This window comes from Palaemon carinicauda, chromosome 10 (genome assembly GCF_036898095.1).
Source record: "Palaemon carinicauda isolate YSFRI2023 chromosome 10, ASM3689809v2, whole genome shotgun sequence".
Classification (NCBI taxonomy): Eukaryota; Metazoa; Arthropoda; class Malacostraca; order Decapoda; family Palaemonidae; genus Palaemon; species Palaemon carinicauda.
Genome location: NC_090734.1, coordinates 126960719 through 126976060, shown reverse-complemented (window position 1 = coordinate 126976060; position 15342 = coordinate 126960719). Strand labels below are relative to the sequence as shown.

The window sequence follows — 15342 nt, the reverse complement described above, 5'->3', positions numbered from 1 at the left end:
TAGTTAGTGTTCAAAGTATACGATAATGCTTTTACCTGTACAGTATTGTAAAAAGAATATGTAAACAGTATGGTATTATTTCTATTTAACTATATCTTTTGCTCCATTTCAGACAAAACTGCTTGCTGCATATCTTAACGAAGTTGCAAATGTATAAAAACCTTTACTTCTGCAATGCAGCAAATGTCTCTTAAACACTAATGGTTGAGGAAAGCAACTCGGATGAACTATGCTGCAGAAATTCTTCAATGCCAAAGCTTTCATACTGATTGTGATACATTGTTCAATATTATGTTAAAAAGGTAAGCTTTTTTTCAGAGGTATTGCTTAGGGATAGCAGAGGTCTCGGCTAAAATGCAATACCAGTGCGAGTAGATGTTCCTTGAGAGCTGGTTTGCTCAATTTACCCAAGCTCAGGACTCACTTTACCTTACTTAATTTCTTTCATAAAGAGTTGTCACTTTAAATTTCCTTGATAATTCAAATCAATATTTTTATAATCGCCATAATTTTACACTGATACATAAGTAATTTTTAAAGATGGAAGTTAAATTTTCTGTGTAACCTACTCAGGCTAGTCTTACCTGTATTCAACTCTGGTAGGTTAATAATTGGGAATAAATTTGTTGCTTATACTGGCTGTTCCTATTAAACCTATTTTTGTTCCCTTACTTATCTCCAAATTTTGGATAAAAATCTTTAGTTCCACGTGTGCTGCTCCGTCAATGTAGGAAATATTCTTAAAATTCTTTCCTTTGCAGTTTCTATAGTAGAGATTATCTCTAGTGTTTTTGAAGGCTCAGCTTTTAGCGGAGAAGGCTGGGACAGTCGATCATAAAGAGAATAGTGACGGTAATATCACTCCAGCCTTTTTCTTTACAACAGCCTAACAAGTTTAGTTTATGCCAGTCGTATGAAGAATTTGAGGATTGAAACTGGTAGACGAGAATGACCATGACCACGAATGGAAGGTAAATCAGTTGTTGTTTGCGGATGATACTGTACTGGTTGCAGACGCGGAAGAGAAGCTTGGCCGATTAGTGACAGAATTTGGAAGGGTGTGTGAGAGAAAATGTGGGTAAGAGTAAGGTTATGAGATGTACGAGAAAGGAAGGTGGTGCGAGGTTGAATGTCATGTTGAATGGAGAGTTACTTGAGGAGGTGGATCAGTTTAAGTACTTTGGGTCTGTTGTTGCAACAAATGGTGGAGTGGAAGCAGATGTACGTCATAGAGGCCAAGGCCAACAAAAAGACCGTCTTGAGAGTGAGATCCCTGTCTACAATATCCTTCATCGGTTCGAACGGGGGCTACTTAACACCTTCAGAACCCTAGCCAAGTCCCACTGGGGCACCCTAACAGTTTGAGGGGGGCAGGACTGTTCAAAACTCCTGATAAGCATAGAGATGTGTCTAGAGGAGCCCAGGTCGATACCCTTCAGTAGGAAGACTTGACCCAAGGCTGCTTGTACTCCTTTTATTGCTGGGATTGACATCCCTATCTCGTATCTGAGATATACTAGAAAGTCTGCGATATCTGGGACTGAGGCTTTGAGGGGTTTGATGCTCTTCGAAGTGCACCACTTCGTGAAAGAGGCCCATTTCGCTTGGTAGACCGCTGCCGACGACCTTCTCAGGTATCGTGACATCTTCTTAGCCGTTCCTGACTAATATCCTTCCTTCCTGAGGAGGCGCTCGATAGTCTCCAGGCGTGAAGGCGTAGAGACTGTGGGTTGTCGTGGAACCTGAGAAAGTGTGGCTGTTGTAGAAGATCTGGCCTGTCGGGGAGTGGCCACGGAGGATGGCTTGCCAGGTCTTTTAGGTCTACGAACCATTCTCTCTCCGGCCACCAGGGCGCTACCAAAGTCATCCTTAAGTTCCGGGCAGCCCTCACTCTGTTGAGCACTTGCCTGATCAACGTGAAGGGGGGAAAAGCGTACACGTCTAGGTTGTCCCATTTGTGCTGAAAGGCATCCTCCAAGGCTGCCTTTGGGTCTGGGACAGGAGAACAATATACGGAGAGTTGTGCGTTCAGCTTGGTTGCAAAGAGGTCCATCACCGTGGAACCCCACCGTTGAATGATGAGCCTGGCTACTTCTGGGAGGAGGGACCACTCTGTTCCTACTATCTGACCCATCCTGCTGAGACCGTCAGCTAGGACGTTCTTCTTCCCGGGGATGAACCTTGCCAATAACACTATCTGGTTCGCCTCCGCCCAATCCAGGATCTCTAGGGCGAGATCGCACAACTCCCTTGATTTGAGGCCTCCTTGCTTCTTTATGTACGCTACTACTGTGGCGTTGTCGCACATCAACGCCACAGTGTTTCCCCTTAGTAGATCGATGAAGTGCAGGCAAGCTTTTTGGACTGCCTTCAACTCTAGGACATTGATGTGTAGGCCTTTCTCCGCGTCCATCCAGGTTCCTCTCGCCGTCTCGTTGAGGAGATGGGCTCCCCATCCCTGGTTGGAAGCGTCTGTGAATAGGAGCACCCCGGGAGGCTCGGTCGCGAAGGGCATCCCCTTGAACGTATTCGACCGGCAATGCCACCATTCCAGGGAGGGTATTGTGTTTGGCAGAACTGGAATTAATTTCTGGGGCGAGTCCAGTTGGTTCCAGAAGTTCTTCAGGTTCCATTGGACGGCCCTGAGTCTGAGTCTCCCCTGGGGAACCAGTTTCTCCAATGACACCAGATGACCTATTAGCCTTTGCCAGTCCTTCGCCCTCCTGGGTTGCCCCGAAAGGAAAGGGAGAAGGATCTTTATTAGATTGCCTGCTCCTCTGACGGAAAAGCCTTCACTAGTCGGGAATCCAGTGTCATCCCCAAATAGGTCATCCTGGTGGAGGGAGATAGGTTCGATTTTTCTGGGTTGATCATGATACCCAGACCCTTGCAAAATTGGAGAAGTTTTACACCTTGCTCCTTCAAAACGTCCTCTGAGGAGGAAAGAAGCAACCAGTCGTCCAGGTACCGGATGAGGCGAATACCTCGCTCGTGAGCCCACACCGAGACTGTCGTGAAGACTCTCATGAATACCTGGGGAGCTGTCGACAACCCGAAGCAGAGGGTCTTGAATTGCAGGATCTGGGTACCCCATTTCACCCGGAGAAACTTCCGGCTTGAGGGGTGGACCGGGATTTCGAAGTATGCGTCCTTGAGGTCTATGGTCATCATGTAGTCTTTCTCCCTCAAGGACAGCAAGACCGACTTCGGAGTGTCCATTTTGAAATCTGTCTTGCGTACAAACTTGTTGAGAGCTGACAGGTCTATCACCGGTCTCCATCCCCCCGTCGCCTTTTCTACCAGGAATAGTCGGCTGTAGAAACCTGGTCCTGGGTGCAGGACCTCCTCCATGTCGCCCTTCTCCAACATAGTGGACACCTCTTCTTGAAGGGCCGCCCTCTTCAACGGGTCCTTGGGTGCCAGCCACTCCGACAGGCTGGCCGGAAACAAAGGTGGGGGTTCCGTTAAGAACGGGAGCCTGTACCCCTCCTTCAGTACGGATACTGTCCATGGTTCCGCTCCGTGAGCCTTCCATGCTTGCCAATGTCATCTGAGGCATCCCCCAACCTGAGGCTTGGGCAGAAGTAGGAGGCCTCCCACTCTACCTCCTCCTGGAGGAGCGGCCTGAACGGCCTCTCCTGGAGGCAGAATACCCTGTTCTAAACGAGGCAGACGCTGCTGGAGCTCCTCTATGTGGGGGCTGTGGCGCTGAAGCCCACGAGGAAGAAGGGGCTTCTCTCCTCGTCAGGTTAGGAGGAGCCTAAGAAGTAGAGGGCCCGTCTGATGCTGACCTCTTGTAGGAGGGCCTCATTACCGGTTGAGGCCTGGGAGCGTTCACTTCCTTTCGTTTAGCTACCTTCTCCATAATCTCCTCTAGCTGTTTCAAGGGGAACAAGGAGTCACCCCACACAGGAAGGCTCCTCATGACCCTCGCCTCTCTGTCTGGGACCTTCCAGGAAAGCCTCGCCAGAATAGTGTCCCTTTTGCGAAGAACCCAGTTCGCTGAAAGGGCAAGGGACTAATAAGTAAGGAACTTCAGGGTCTTGCCCCCAGAGATGATAAGCTCCCTCAGGAGGTTTTGTTGCTCTGGGTCTGTTAAGTCATATGTGGCTTGAACACCTACCAGCGTGGAAGCCCACCAGTCCAACCAAGAGGAGACGTGCACCAAGTCTTTCGACATCTCCTCCATCATCGCAGCCTCCGACTGCGAAAAGCAAATCGGGGCTGAGGAGGCTCTGTCCTCCGGGCACCCTGTCCCAGAACGTCGAGGGCAGGCTCCACTTTGCAGGCTCCCGGTCGTTGTCCCTCTGGCACATAGAACCTACTCTGTGACTTGAGTCCTTGGAGCAACTTCGAGGAGCTGTGTGTTTTGGGAGCTTCGGCATTGCCTGCCACAACTCTATCAACATGAGCCCGTCCCAGGACGAGATCTCGGGCCACAGGCAGGGCCAGGGAGGTTTTCTGTTGGACGGGTGCCTGGATCAAGCGGGTCAGGCTGGACCTCCAGTAGTCCTCGTCGGTTGGGACCGGTTCCTCAATCTGATGATGCCTTCGAATCAGGCCTATTACCTTCCGATACGACGAGTCCTCGGTCGGGGAACCTTCTCTACCGTCAGCAGTACCTTCCGCCTGATCCCGAGGAGCCGGGTCACCGGGCACTCCCACCGGGCGCTTCGGTTCTGGAACAACAGGCACTCCCCTGCGGTGGTACCGGTCCGCCCCGGCGGGAACCTCCGCACCAGGTTCGGGGTCATAACTGGCATCGCCGTGCCGGCGAGGACTACCGTTCGTGTATTCTCTCTGGGGAACGAGGACGCGAATCCCGTGGGCTGACTTGACGGAGGGAACCGTTCCTTTAAGTCTGAGGGCCGAACCAGCTGTGCTGATTCGGCCAGGCTGCCCGTACGGAAGCACGGTTCCCCCCGCTGGGCGGGGTGAGCTGGAAGCTTCGCGGACTTACGCCTGCCTGAAGCGGCCTTCTCGCATTTCTCCCTGCGAGGGTCATATCTGCGTCTGGAGGATGGCCTTCGCGGCGAGAAATCCCTGGACCGCCGGTCTGGGGAACGCTGCAACTCACTCTTACGGGGAACGAAGACCCAATCACCATCGGGGGACCTACTCTTCCTGTACTTCCTCCGTGGAGACCGGGACCGTTTTCTACTGAACCTCAAACGGGATCTTGAGCGGGAACGTCTGCTCCTGGACCGCTCCCTCCGTCGCCGATGTCTCCTCCTCGCTTCCTCTTCTGAAGAGAACGAAGCACCACCATCTGAAGAGCCCGACGAAACTGTACCACCCGAACGATGGGCAGGAGTGGGGGCTACGGAGGGCTTCGCAACCTGCTGCGTACCAGAGGTCGAGGGTTGTAGGAAGGACTCTGGAACCGCCGTCAGAGGAGCTGGAAAAGAGGTTGGGCGCACTACACTAGGGAACCAGGTATCCAGGCCCTCTTCCATCCGCATTGGGGACCTACCTGGCGTTTTAGGGAGCCTCCACCCGAAGGGCTCACTTACCGTGGAGTCCAACTTTCCCTGGACGTCACCAGCCGCTGAAGAACCTGAAACACAGGCCCACGAAGCGGGCGAAGAAACAGGCACAACATTACTACACCACAAGGGGTCGTCGGAGGAAACGTGCCCCCCCAACCACAAGGGCAGAGTCTCCAGAACCCCCAGACACAGCACTACCAGGCTCCCCACTAGCCTGAGAAGACCCAGCAACCCCCACTTCAAACACATTAGACTCCTGGGGAAGGGCCCTCGGCTCTTTCCCCGCAACGGACTTACCTCGTCCCCTACTCTGGGTAGGGGAAGGCGAGACAGAAGCCCCGTCGGACCGTCCACTGGGTGACGGTAACGGCGAAGAGATGCTAGGTTTCCTGGGCGAATGTTTCGACTTCTTCTTCTTAGTGCCGTAACGCACCCACTGGATCTCACTCCAGCTAACACACTCAATGCACGTATTCGATGGCGAGCACACTCTGCCTCTACAGGAAGAGCAAAGGGAATGAGGGTCTACTTCGGGCTTGGAAAGGAACGCTCCACACGACTTTCCGGCTCTAGGCCCAGGACAACGGCGGATCTGCTCCATCGCACACAACCACAAGGCACAGGAACGAAGGGAATCAACAAGGAATACACTTGGGAAGCACAAGGAAAGGTAGTGAACACGCAAGAACACAAGGGATAAGCACAGAGATACCACGCGGGACACACGAGTCGGGACACAAAGGGTCGTAAGAGAAGAAAGCGGCGTGATGGTATCACGACGCGACCAGAGAACTTACTGACTAACGGAACCCAAGCTGACGCCGACCTAGCTCAGGTCTACCTTCGGGGCACGTTCTCTTTACTCCCGGGTTAGCCCTCCATAGAAAACGGGCGTAGGGTATATTACACAAAACTCTGGTCGGTAGAGAGGAGATTACAGGTAACTCCTAAGAAAGTAGTTCGAGGTAAGTATTTGTGTTGGAACAAATAGAGGGTTGGGCATGAATGTAAAGAGAGTTCTGTATGAGAAAGTGATTGTACCAACTGTGATGTATGGATCGGAGTTGTGGGGAATGAAAGTGACGGAGCGACAGAAATTGAATGTGTGTGAGATGAAATGTCTAAGGGGTTTGGGTGGTGTATCTCGAGTAGATAGGGTTAGGAACGAAGTAGTGAGGGTGAGAACGGGTGTAAGAAATGAGTTACCAGCTAGAGTGGATATGAATGTGTTGAGGTGGTTTGATGGCTGTCTGCTAAAGAGGATGATGAATGCAAGAGTTGATGGGAGAAGTACAAGAGGAAGGCTAAGGTTTGGGTGGATGGATGGAGTGAAGAAAGCTCTGGGTGATAGAAGGATAGATTTGAGAGAGGCCAGAGAGCGTGCTAGAAATAGGAATGAATGGCGAGCGATTGTGACGCAGTTCCGGTAGGCTCTGCTGCTTCCTCCGGTGCCTTGGAAGACTGCGGAGGCAGCAGCAGTAGGGGATTCAGCATTATGAAGCTTCATCTGTGATGGATAATGTGGCAGTGTGGGCTGTGGCACCCGTAGCAGTACCAGCCGAACTCGGTTAAGTCCCTTGTCAGGCTGGGAGGAACGCAGAGAGGAGAGGTCCCCTTTTTTGTTAAATTTGTTTGATGTCGGTAACCCCCCCAAAATGTGCCTTGGTATATGTATGTATGATGAAGAATTCAATGTTGACTCCTTTTGAGGAAGCTCTGAAAAACCCAGTAAGTTTTTGGTTTGGGTAATATTTCAGGCCCACGACGCCATTTCAACCCATAGCCTAACCCCCAAAGTGGTAGCTAGGGTTTCTAGTGCACCATTCAGTAAGGGTTCTGATGGTGCACACCTCCTCCCGCATTTGAGATCTGCTCTTTTAGACACCTAGAATTTAAAAGGCAGGAAAACAAGATGGTAGCCTGGATTCTTATATCCACTCCTGTCACTAAAGCGCTTCTAAATAACTGCTTATCTCCTATGTACCAAGATGGTAAAGTGAAAGCTTGTCACAAAGTAGTAATTAAAGTAAGTGCCTTAAAAGACCATTTGAGCCCTTATATGTCGATATGGTACAGTGAAAGCTTGTCACACATTAGTAAATTTTGACACATCTAAATTGTCTTTCATAAGAAAAACAAATTGTGGTAGAACTAGATCGTGCTCCTGAAGACAAATTATTTGACTTGTAGATTAGGTCTGGAGTCATCTACTACTGTATAACTCCCAATACTTCTCAATTAGCTGATGCAAAGGAATAGTGTACATAATTTTTTTAGATCCATTCCTAGAGTACAGAAGCAAAGATTCAATCACACGATAGTCTCTAATAGGACTTTTTTCATTAATAAAAACTTTCATATTTTGTTTAACTTGCTCACCAATAGGGAAAATTATACTACCTTTATTGGAAAGAATGCAAGAAATTTTATAATCTTTCTGATTACATTAACATTATAGCAAACGTTTATGCTGAATTATCAGCAAAATTAACAGGCTAAAAATATGACGAGAAATTTAGTGTGTACATTGAATTACCATTCTTTCGGGCATTTGTCACCTTCTAGAGGAAAGTCTAATCTAAAGACGTAATTGGAAGTAAATAATCTCGATAGGCAATACCATATTATATGCATCTTTGAAAATACAATGGAAATAACACAAAGTCAGGCTGAAATCTGTATCTGGGACCTCAATAATAGTGTATGATAGGTACCTCCTAAAACTAAAGGGCAATATAATTACTCTCATTCCCACTTTTTTTTCTTTCAAGTTTATCTCATCATGAAGGGTTTAAGGTATTTTCCTTCAAAGCACTGAAATTGTTTCCCTAAAGGTGGGTGTACAAAGTCGAACAGTTCATCGAACGAGACAGACAAGTGTTTGGAGGGGTGTTTGAAGGGATGTTCGAACATGTGAACAGGTTATTTGGTTGTCGAACACATTTGTCAAATGGTTCGAAGAAAGTCTGTGCCCACAAACCTGATGCATTTGTGTCTGACTCCTCTTCGAACCATTTGACAAGCAGGTTCGAAAACCGGGTTCGACGAACCATTCGACCGTGTAAACCCCGCTTTACATGTTATAATTGTAGTGCTTGTTACAGCATTTTGTCAAGGTACATGTTTTAATCCCTTTAATAAGCTAGGAGTTTCATGCAAATTTGGTATAAATTCTCTCTAGCTATGTATCCAGCCCATTTTGAGTGGTTATTAGCAATAATATAAAATACACGGCACATAGATGATGAATAAAATGTTTGGTTGGTTGATTTAACAGTATTAAGGTAAATGTATGTAATCACAGAGTAAGGAATAAGAGATCTAAGAGGAATATAAAACATGAAGGAAATATCAGAGATGATCTCGCCAGTGAAATTTTTTAGGTAAAGTTGTCTGCAAAGGTAAAACCATGCATGACATTTATATTTTCTTTGGCATGCAAAGGTAGAGAATTCAAAGAGAGGAGGTATATATGGAGAGAAGAAGCATAGAAAATGTATAGTTCAGTTATATAAAAGACTAGGTGCAGATAGAGTAAGTGGAAGCTGGTCCCTATAGAAAAAAAAATATTTAGATGATCCACGAGTTTCTGAAGTAAGCCTTCAAAACTGCACTGTCATAATTATTTTATTACGTAATTAACCACTGTAAGAATGAGCATTGTTGAACAAAATTCTTCATGCTTTGGAGGATGAGAATGAGGGTCAGTTCAGATATTGAAGGTGGAGCAACTTGCTTTCTCTGGCAACAATTACCCAAACGATGCAATGTTGAGATTATAAGACTCCAGGTAAAACGTCTAGAACATAATTTTCCTTTAAAAGTAAACATACTTCAGACCAAAAGTATTGTTTTCAAGGATACAACTTTTTTTAACATGAATACTCCTACTGTACTAAACATGTAATGACTTTAAGATGAAAAGATTTCTTGGTATTAAATTTTAATGTTACCCACCAGTATCTAAACAGAGAGGGTAATTACAAAGTAAAGAAACTGATTCTACTGCAAACTACTGTTACTTCTAAGATTATAGGCAGTTTTCATAGTTGCATATTTTGATACAGAAAACTCTAAAGATAGTTATGCAATGCTTTTACTATTTAGTCCATCTGGAATGGAGTAAGTTTGCAGCATAAAATTTTGGTTAAAACTGATATAAACTTAATTGCAATCATAATTCTTTAGAAATAAATCATTTTAAAATGTAAAATAACAATAAAAATCCCAATCCATGCCCAGAAGAACTCTTACATTCTTACATTCAATTAGACATATCCTTGACACAACATTAGTGAGGCAGTTCCTCATTTTCCCAATTAGCACATTGCCTGGCTAGTTAAACTACATACAAAAAGTAATGGATAATGGGAATAAATCTAATTTCCATTCACTCATTCATCTACATATTACTGCACAAAATATAATAAATTTATTTAATCCTTTAAACTGGACTTTAGATTTAAATTTAAAAAATTGTTTCCAGCAATTTTTTTTTCATATTAATTTCCACATTAATATGAAACGAAAAAACATGCTGCCACTTTAAGACATTTGGGCTTACTGGCTAATATCATACTACCTGATGTAGCATATTAATATTAATTTGACAACTATTATCTTGTAATTTTATTAACAAGGGATAACTTTACTGGACGGCTCATACACAGCTCAAGTGCAGCAATGCCTTGGTGACCTATGATGATACAATACTGCAATGTTGATTTACAACACTGCAATTTAAAATTAAAAAGAGGGTTATACTGTTAACCTGAACAATATGATCTTGGGGCTTTATATGCCTGAAAATGTCAAATAAATGTAAAATATTGAAAAACTTTCAAGTACTAAATGTACTGAAACTGGAAACAAAATTCTGACATTACCAAATATGCACCAACTACGAAGCAGAACAAGGATAACAAGAAGTCAACGACAGTAAAAATATATACAGTATATATAAAATATGTAAATATGAAATAAGGGTATGCAAAATTTATAACAAACACTGTCTCTATCTCTTGGCACTGCCAGTTGTAGGACTGCTGTAAAAATACCACATATAACACCAACTGTACCATCATTAAATGAACATAGCACAATATTTCATAGCATTGGTGTTAATCTTCTGTAAACTGTCCCTGGACGTGTATTTTGCTACCCATCTTCTCAATTCATTCTGCAACTAGCAGTGGGATGAATGAATAAAATGGTAGGGACAGTTGCATATAAAAAAGATCCTAGAAACAAGAGCTTTATATTAATGACGGTAATAAAAGGGACCCAAGTGCAAAACTTACCCTGATTTCTTGGCAAAATAGCATCCAGTTCCTCAGTCAGAGTGCTTGAACATCTGAACAACAACAAAGGACTAACGAGGCAATTATTTTCTTGTGTGTTTATGACACATTTAAGCAAATTGCAATTCACCTCCACAAAATAAAGATTACGAAAGGAATTCTACTTGACAATGATAATAGCTATTACAGTATGCCAAGGCATAAGCTTCTATGAAAGATGTTTCGTAAAATCAACTTTAAAGAAAATACATTGAGCAAATCAGAGCAGTTGCTAACCCATAAATTCTAAATCTTATAAAAAAAAACACCTGCGGATGAAATAGTCATCTACAGCATGTAAATAATCTTTGGCATGCTAAGCATTAATTGAACCATTGACTATGATCCCCAAATAGAAGAAAGCCTTCTCATGCTAAAGGCAGCTAACTACTGAATAGGAGGGGCAGAAAGAGGACATGAAGTGAATGCATAGGATGGCAATTGGTTATAAACCCAATGATCTGGAGCAGGAGAACTGAAAAGCTTAGTGGGAAATGCAGCACCATGAGCATTTCGTTCACGCTCTTCTTTCCTTTGCTGTTCCTCCAATGCCCTCTTGTGGCTTGTTGCTGTTTCCACATCACCCCGAGCAAGAGCCACACTCACATCGTGCCATAGTCTCCGAGATTCAGCAGGACCTTGCTGTGCCAGAGGACGTACTCGTTTGTGGCAAACCATTGGAATTTCATTCACATCTATAACCTAGACAAATATGGAATAAAATTTGCTAAAACTTCTAATATAATTATTTCATTATAGCAATTCTCCAAAAATTGCAAATACAGGTAAAACATCTTCAAATAAACAAATGCAACATCATAAAATTCCTAATATGTGGAAGAAATACACTTAGGCATTTAGAACTAAAAGAAAATTAAATACTAATGTAATGTGGAGGGCATTAACCAGTCTGACTTACATTTTCCAATGTACCAAAATTTCCTTTCATAAAATAAGCGAAAGAAAAAGAAATGGACATGGAAAGGACATATAACGAGAATGAAAGACAATAGTTGGACATTAAGAATAACAGAATGGGTTCCTAGAGATTGTAAAAGAAGCAGGGAAGGAAGAGAAGATAATAGATTGACGAATTAAGAAAGTTTGCGGGTGTGTACTGGCACAGAAAGACCATAAACAGATGTCTGAAGCCTTTGCTCTGCAGTGGACTAGTAACAGCTGATGATGATGATGATGACATACCATACAGCCTGATCAGGTCACATGCAAGAGACTAATTAGTCAGTCAGTCACCACTTGGAAATGTCAGCTTCCCAGTCAAGTACACAAGAAAGGAAAACCTGTAACTACCTATCCAGACTGGTACATGCAAATGTAAAAGGCTGATTAGTTGGTAGGTAGCATTATTATTATTATTATTATTATTACAGTACTAGCCAAGCTACAACCCTAGTTGGAAAAGCAAGATGCTATAAGCCCAAGGTTTCAAATAGGGAAAAATAGCTCAGTAAGTAAAGGAAATAAATAAATGATGAGAATAAATTAACAATATATCATTCTAAAAACAGTAACAGAGTCAAAACAGATATATGTCCTATATAAACTATTAACAACGTCAAAACAGGTATGTCATATATAAACTATAAAACGACTCATGTCAGCCTGGTCAACATAAAAAATTTGCTCCAACTTTGAGCTTTTGAAGTTCTACTGATTCAACTACCCGACTAGGAAGATCATTCCACAACTTGGTAACAGCTGGAATAAAACTTCTAGAATACTGTGTAGTATTGAGCCTCATGATGGAGAAGGCCTAGCTATTAGAATTAACTGCTTGCCTAGTATTACGAACAGGATAGAATTGTCCAGGGAGATCTGAATGTAAAGGATGGTCAGCATTATGAAAAATCTTGTGCAACATGCATAATGAACTAATTGAACGACGGTGCCAAAGATTAATATCTAGATCAGGAATAAGAAATTTAATAGACCCTAAGTTTCTGTCCAACAAATTAAGATGAGAATCAGCAGCTGAACACCAGACAGGAGAACAATACTCAAAACAAGGTAAAATGAAAGAATTAAAACACTTCTTCAGAATAGATTGATCACCGAAAATCTTGTAAGACTTTCTCAATAAACCAATTTTTTGTGCAATTAAAGAAGACACAGACCTAATGTGTTTCTCAAAGTAAATTTGCTGTCGAGAATCACACCTAAAATTTTAAAAGAGTCGTACAAATTTAAAGAAACATTATCAATACCGAGATCCGGAAGTTGAGGAGCCACTGTTCTTGACCTACTTACAATCATACTTGGAGTTTTGTTAGGATTCAACTTCATACCCCATAATATGCACCATGCACTAATTTTAGCTAAATCTCTATTAAGGGATTCACCAACCCCAGATCTACATTCAGGGGATGGAATTGATGCAAAGAGAGTAGCATCATCTGCATATGCAACAAGCTTGTTTTCTAGGCCAAACCACATGTCATGTGTATATAGTATGAAAAGTAATAGGCTAAGAACACTACATTGTTATCAATTACCAGTAGGCCATCACTAATCCGGCAAATTTGGGACAGGAAGGGTGCTGGATTTTCCATTTTTCCAGATTATCCATATATTACAGGTAGTCATTGACTTACGACCGAGATACGCACAGTAAGTGGAAAAAGTGAAGTTTCCGTAGAGCACATGTCATTCTTACTGTATATCATTATTTCCCTTTCTTGTTTAATAGGATATCATATGCTCTATTGATGCATTTTTGTATACTATTTTTCAATTTCGGAAGAATTTTAAACATCAAGAATTACTTAATATTTTGTTTAATTTTGGTTATGATCAGCTGATTGAATGTCCCGCTACCGTATCAAAAGATTGCGCACATATGAGTGGTTTATTTTTATAATATAATTTCTTAATTTATTTGAAATATCTTAGAAGTACAGGGTGGTTTTAGAATAGGTAGGGGTTGTATGAATTACATTTTTACAGAGTTAGGCAGATATACGAGAAATATTTAGCAAAAGGTAAGGAGGTGTATGTTGCTTTTATGGATCTGGAGAAAGCGTATGATAGAGTTGATAGGGAAGCAATGTGGAATGTGATGAGGTTATATGGAGTTGGTGGAAGGTTGTTGCAAGCAGTGAAAAGTTTCTACAAGGTAGTAAAGCATGTGTTAGGATAGGAAATGAAGTGAGCGATTGGTTTCCAGTGAGAGTGGGGCTGAGACAGGGATGCGTGATGTCGCGGTGGTTGTTTGTTTAACTTGAATGTTAATGGAGTGGTGAGAGAGGTGAATGCTCGAGTGCTTGGATGAGGATTGAAACTGGTAGACAAGAATGACCATGAACGGGAGGTAAATCAGTTGTTGTTTGCGGATGATACTGTACTGGTTGCAGATGCGGAAGAGAAGCTTGGCCAATTAGTGACAGAATTTGCAAGGGTGTGTGAGAGAAGGAAGTTGAGAGTTAATGTGGGTAAGGGTAAGGTTATGAGATGTACGAGAAGGGAAAGTGGTGCGAGGTTGAATGTCATGTTGAATGGAGAGTTACTTGAGGAGGTGGATCAGTCTTAAGTACTTGGGGTCTGTTGTTGCAGCAAATGGTGGAGTGGAAGCAGATGTACGTCAGGGACTGAATGAAGGATGCAAAGTGTTGGGGGCAGTTAAAGGGAGTAGTAAAATATAGAGGGTTGGGCATGAATGTAAAGAGAGTTCTGTATGAGAAAGTGATTGTACCAACTGTGATGTATGGATCGGAGTTGTGGGGAATGAAAATGACGGAGAGACAGAAATTGAATGTGTTTGAGATGAAGTGTCTAAGGAGTATGGCTGGTGTATCTCGAGTAGATAGGGTTAAGAACGAAGTAGTGAGGGTGAGAACGGGTGTAATAAATGAGTTGGCAGCTAGAGTGGATATGAATGTGTTGAGGTGTTTTGGCCATGTTGAGAGAATGGAAAATGGCTCTCTACTAAAGAGAATGATGAATGCAAGAGTTGATGGGAAAAGTACAAGAGGGAGGCCAAGGTTTGGGTGGATGGATGGAGTGAAAGAAGCTCTGGGTGATAGGAGGATAGATGTGAGAGGCCAGAGTGTGCTAGAAATAGGAATGAATGGCGAGCGATTATGACGCAGTTCCAGTAGGCTCTGCTGCTTCCTCCGGTGCCTTGGATGACCACGGAGGTAGCAGCAGTAGGGGATTCAGCGTTATGAAGCTTCATCTGTGGTGGATAATGGGGGAGGGTGGGCTGTGGCACTCAAGCTGTAACAGATGAACTCGGTTGAGTCCCTTGTCAGGCTGGGAGGAACGTAGAGAGGAGAGGTCCCCTTTTTTTTGTTTTATTTGTTTGATGTTGGCTACCCCCCAAAATTGGGGAAGTGCCTTGGTATATGTATGTATGAACTTCATGATGAATATTACATCAACAGGAATGTTACAGGAGATCACAGATTTCATACAGTTTGTTTAAAGCCAATATTATTAGTTATCAAGCAAACATGTTTTCACTCTTTCCATGTGTGTGTGTGCAGGTATGTATGGGT

At 43.5% G+C, this 15342-nt stretch overlaps 2 protein-coding genes across 6 annotated transcripts in view; one reads left to right on the top strand and one right to left on the bottom strand.

The window, feature by feature from the left end:
* The window catches only part of Cndp2 (Cytosolic non-specific dipeptidase 2), a 36739-nt gene extending 36104 nt beyond the window's left edge, over positions 1-635 (top strand). For all 3 annotated transcript variants that reach the window (XM_068381792.1, XM_068381794.1, XM_068381795.1), the window contains exon 11: positions 113-635. In XM_068381792.1, the coding sequence (XP_068237893.1) occupies positions 113-157 (45 nt within the window). In that variant the 3' untranslated portion in view covers positions 158-635. The remainder of the gene's footprint in view (positions 1-112) is intronic.
* A 7255-nt stretch (positions 636-7890) lies between these two features.
* Positions 7891-15342, bottom strand: part of LOC137648730 (oxysterol-binding protein-related protein 11-like) — a 65335-nt gene continuing 57883 nt past the window's right edge. For all 3 annotated transcript variants that reach the window (XM_068381789.1, XM_068381790.1, XM_068381791.1), the window contains one exon: positions 7891-11530. In XM_068381789.1, coding sequence (XP_068237890.1) covers positions 11216-11530 — 315 coding nt within the window. In that variant the 3' untranslated portion in view covers positions 7891-11215. The remainder of the gene's footprint in view (positions 11531-15342) is intronic.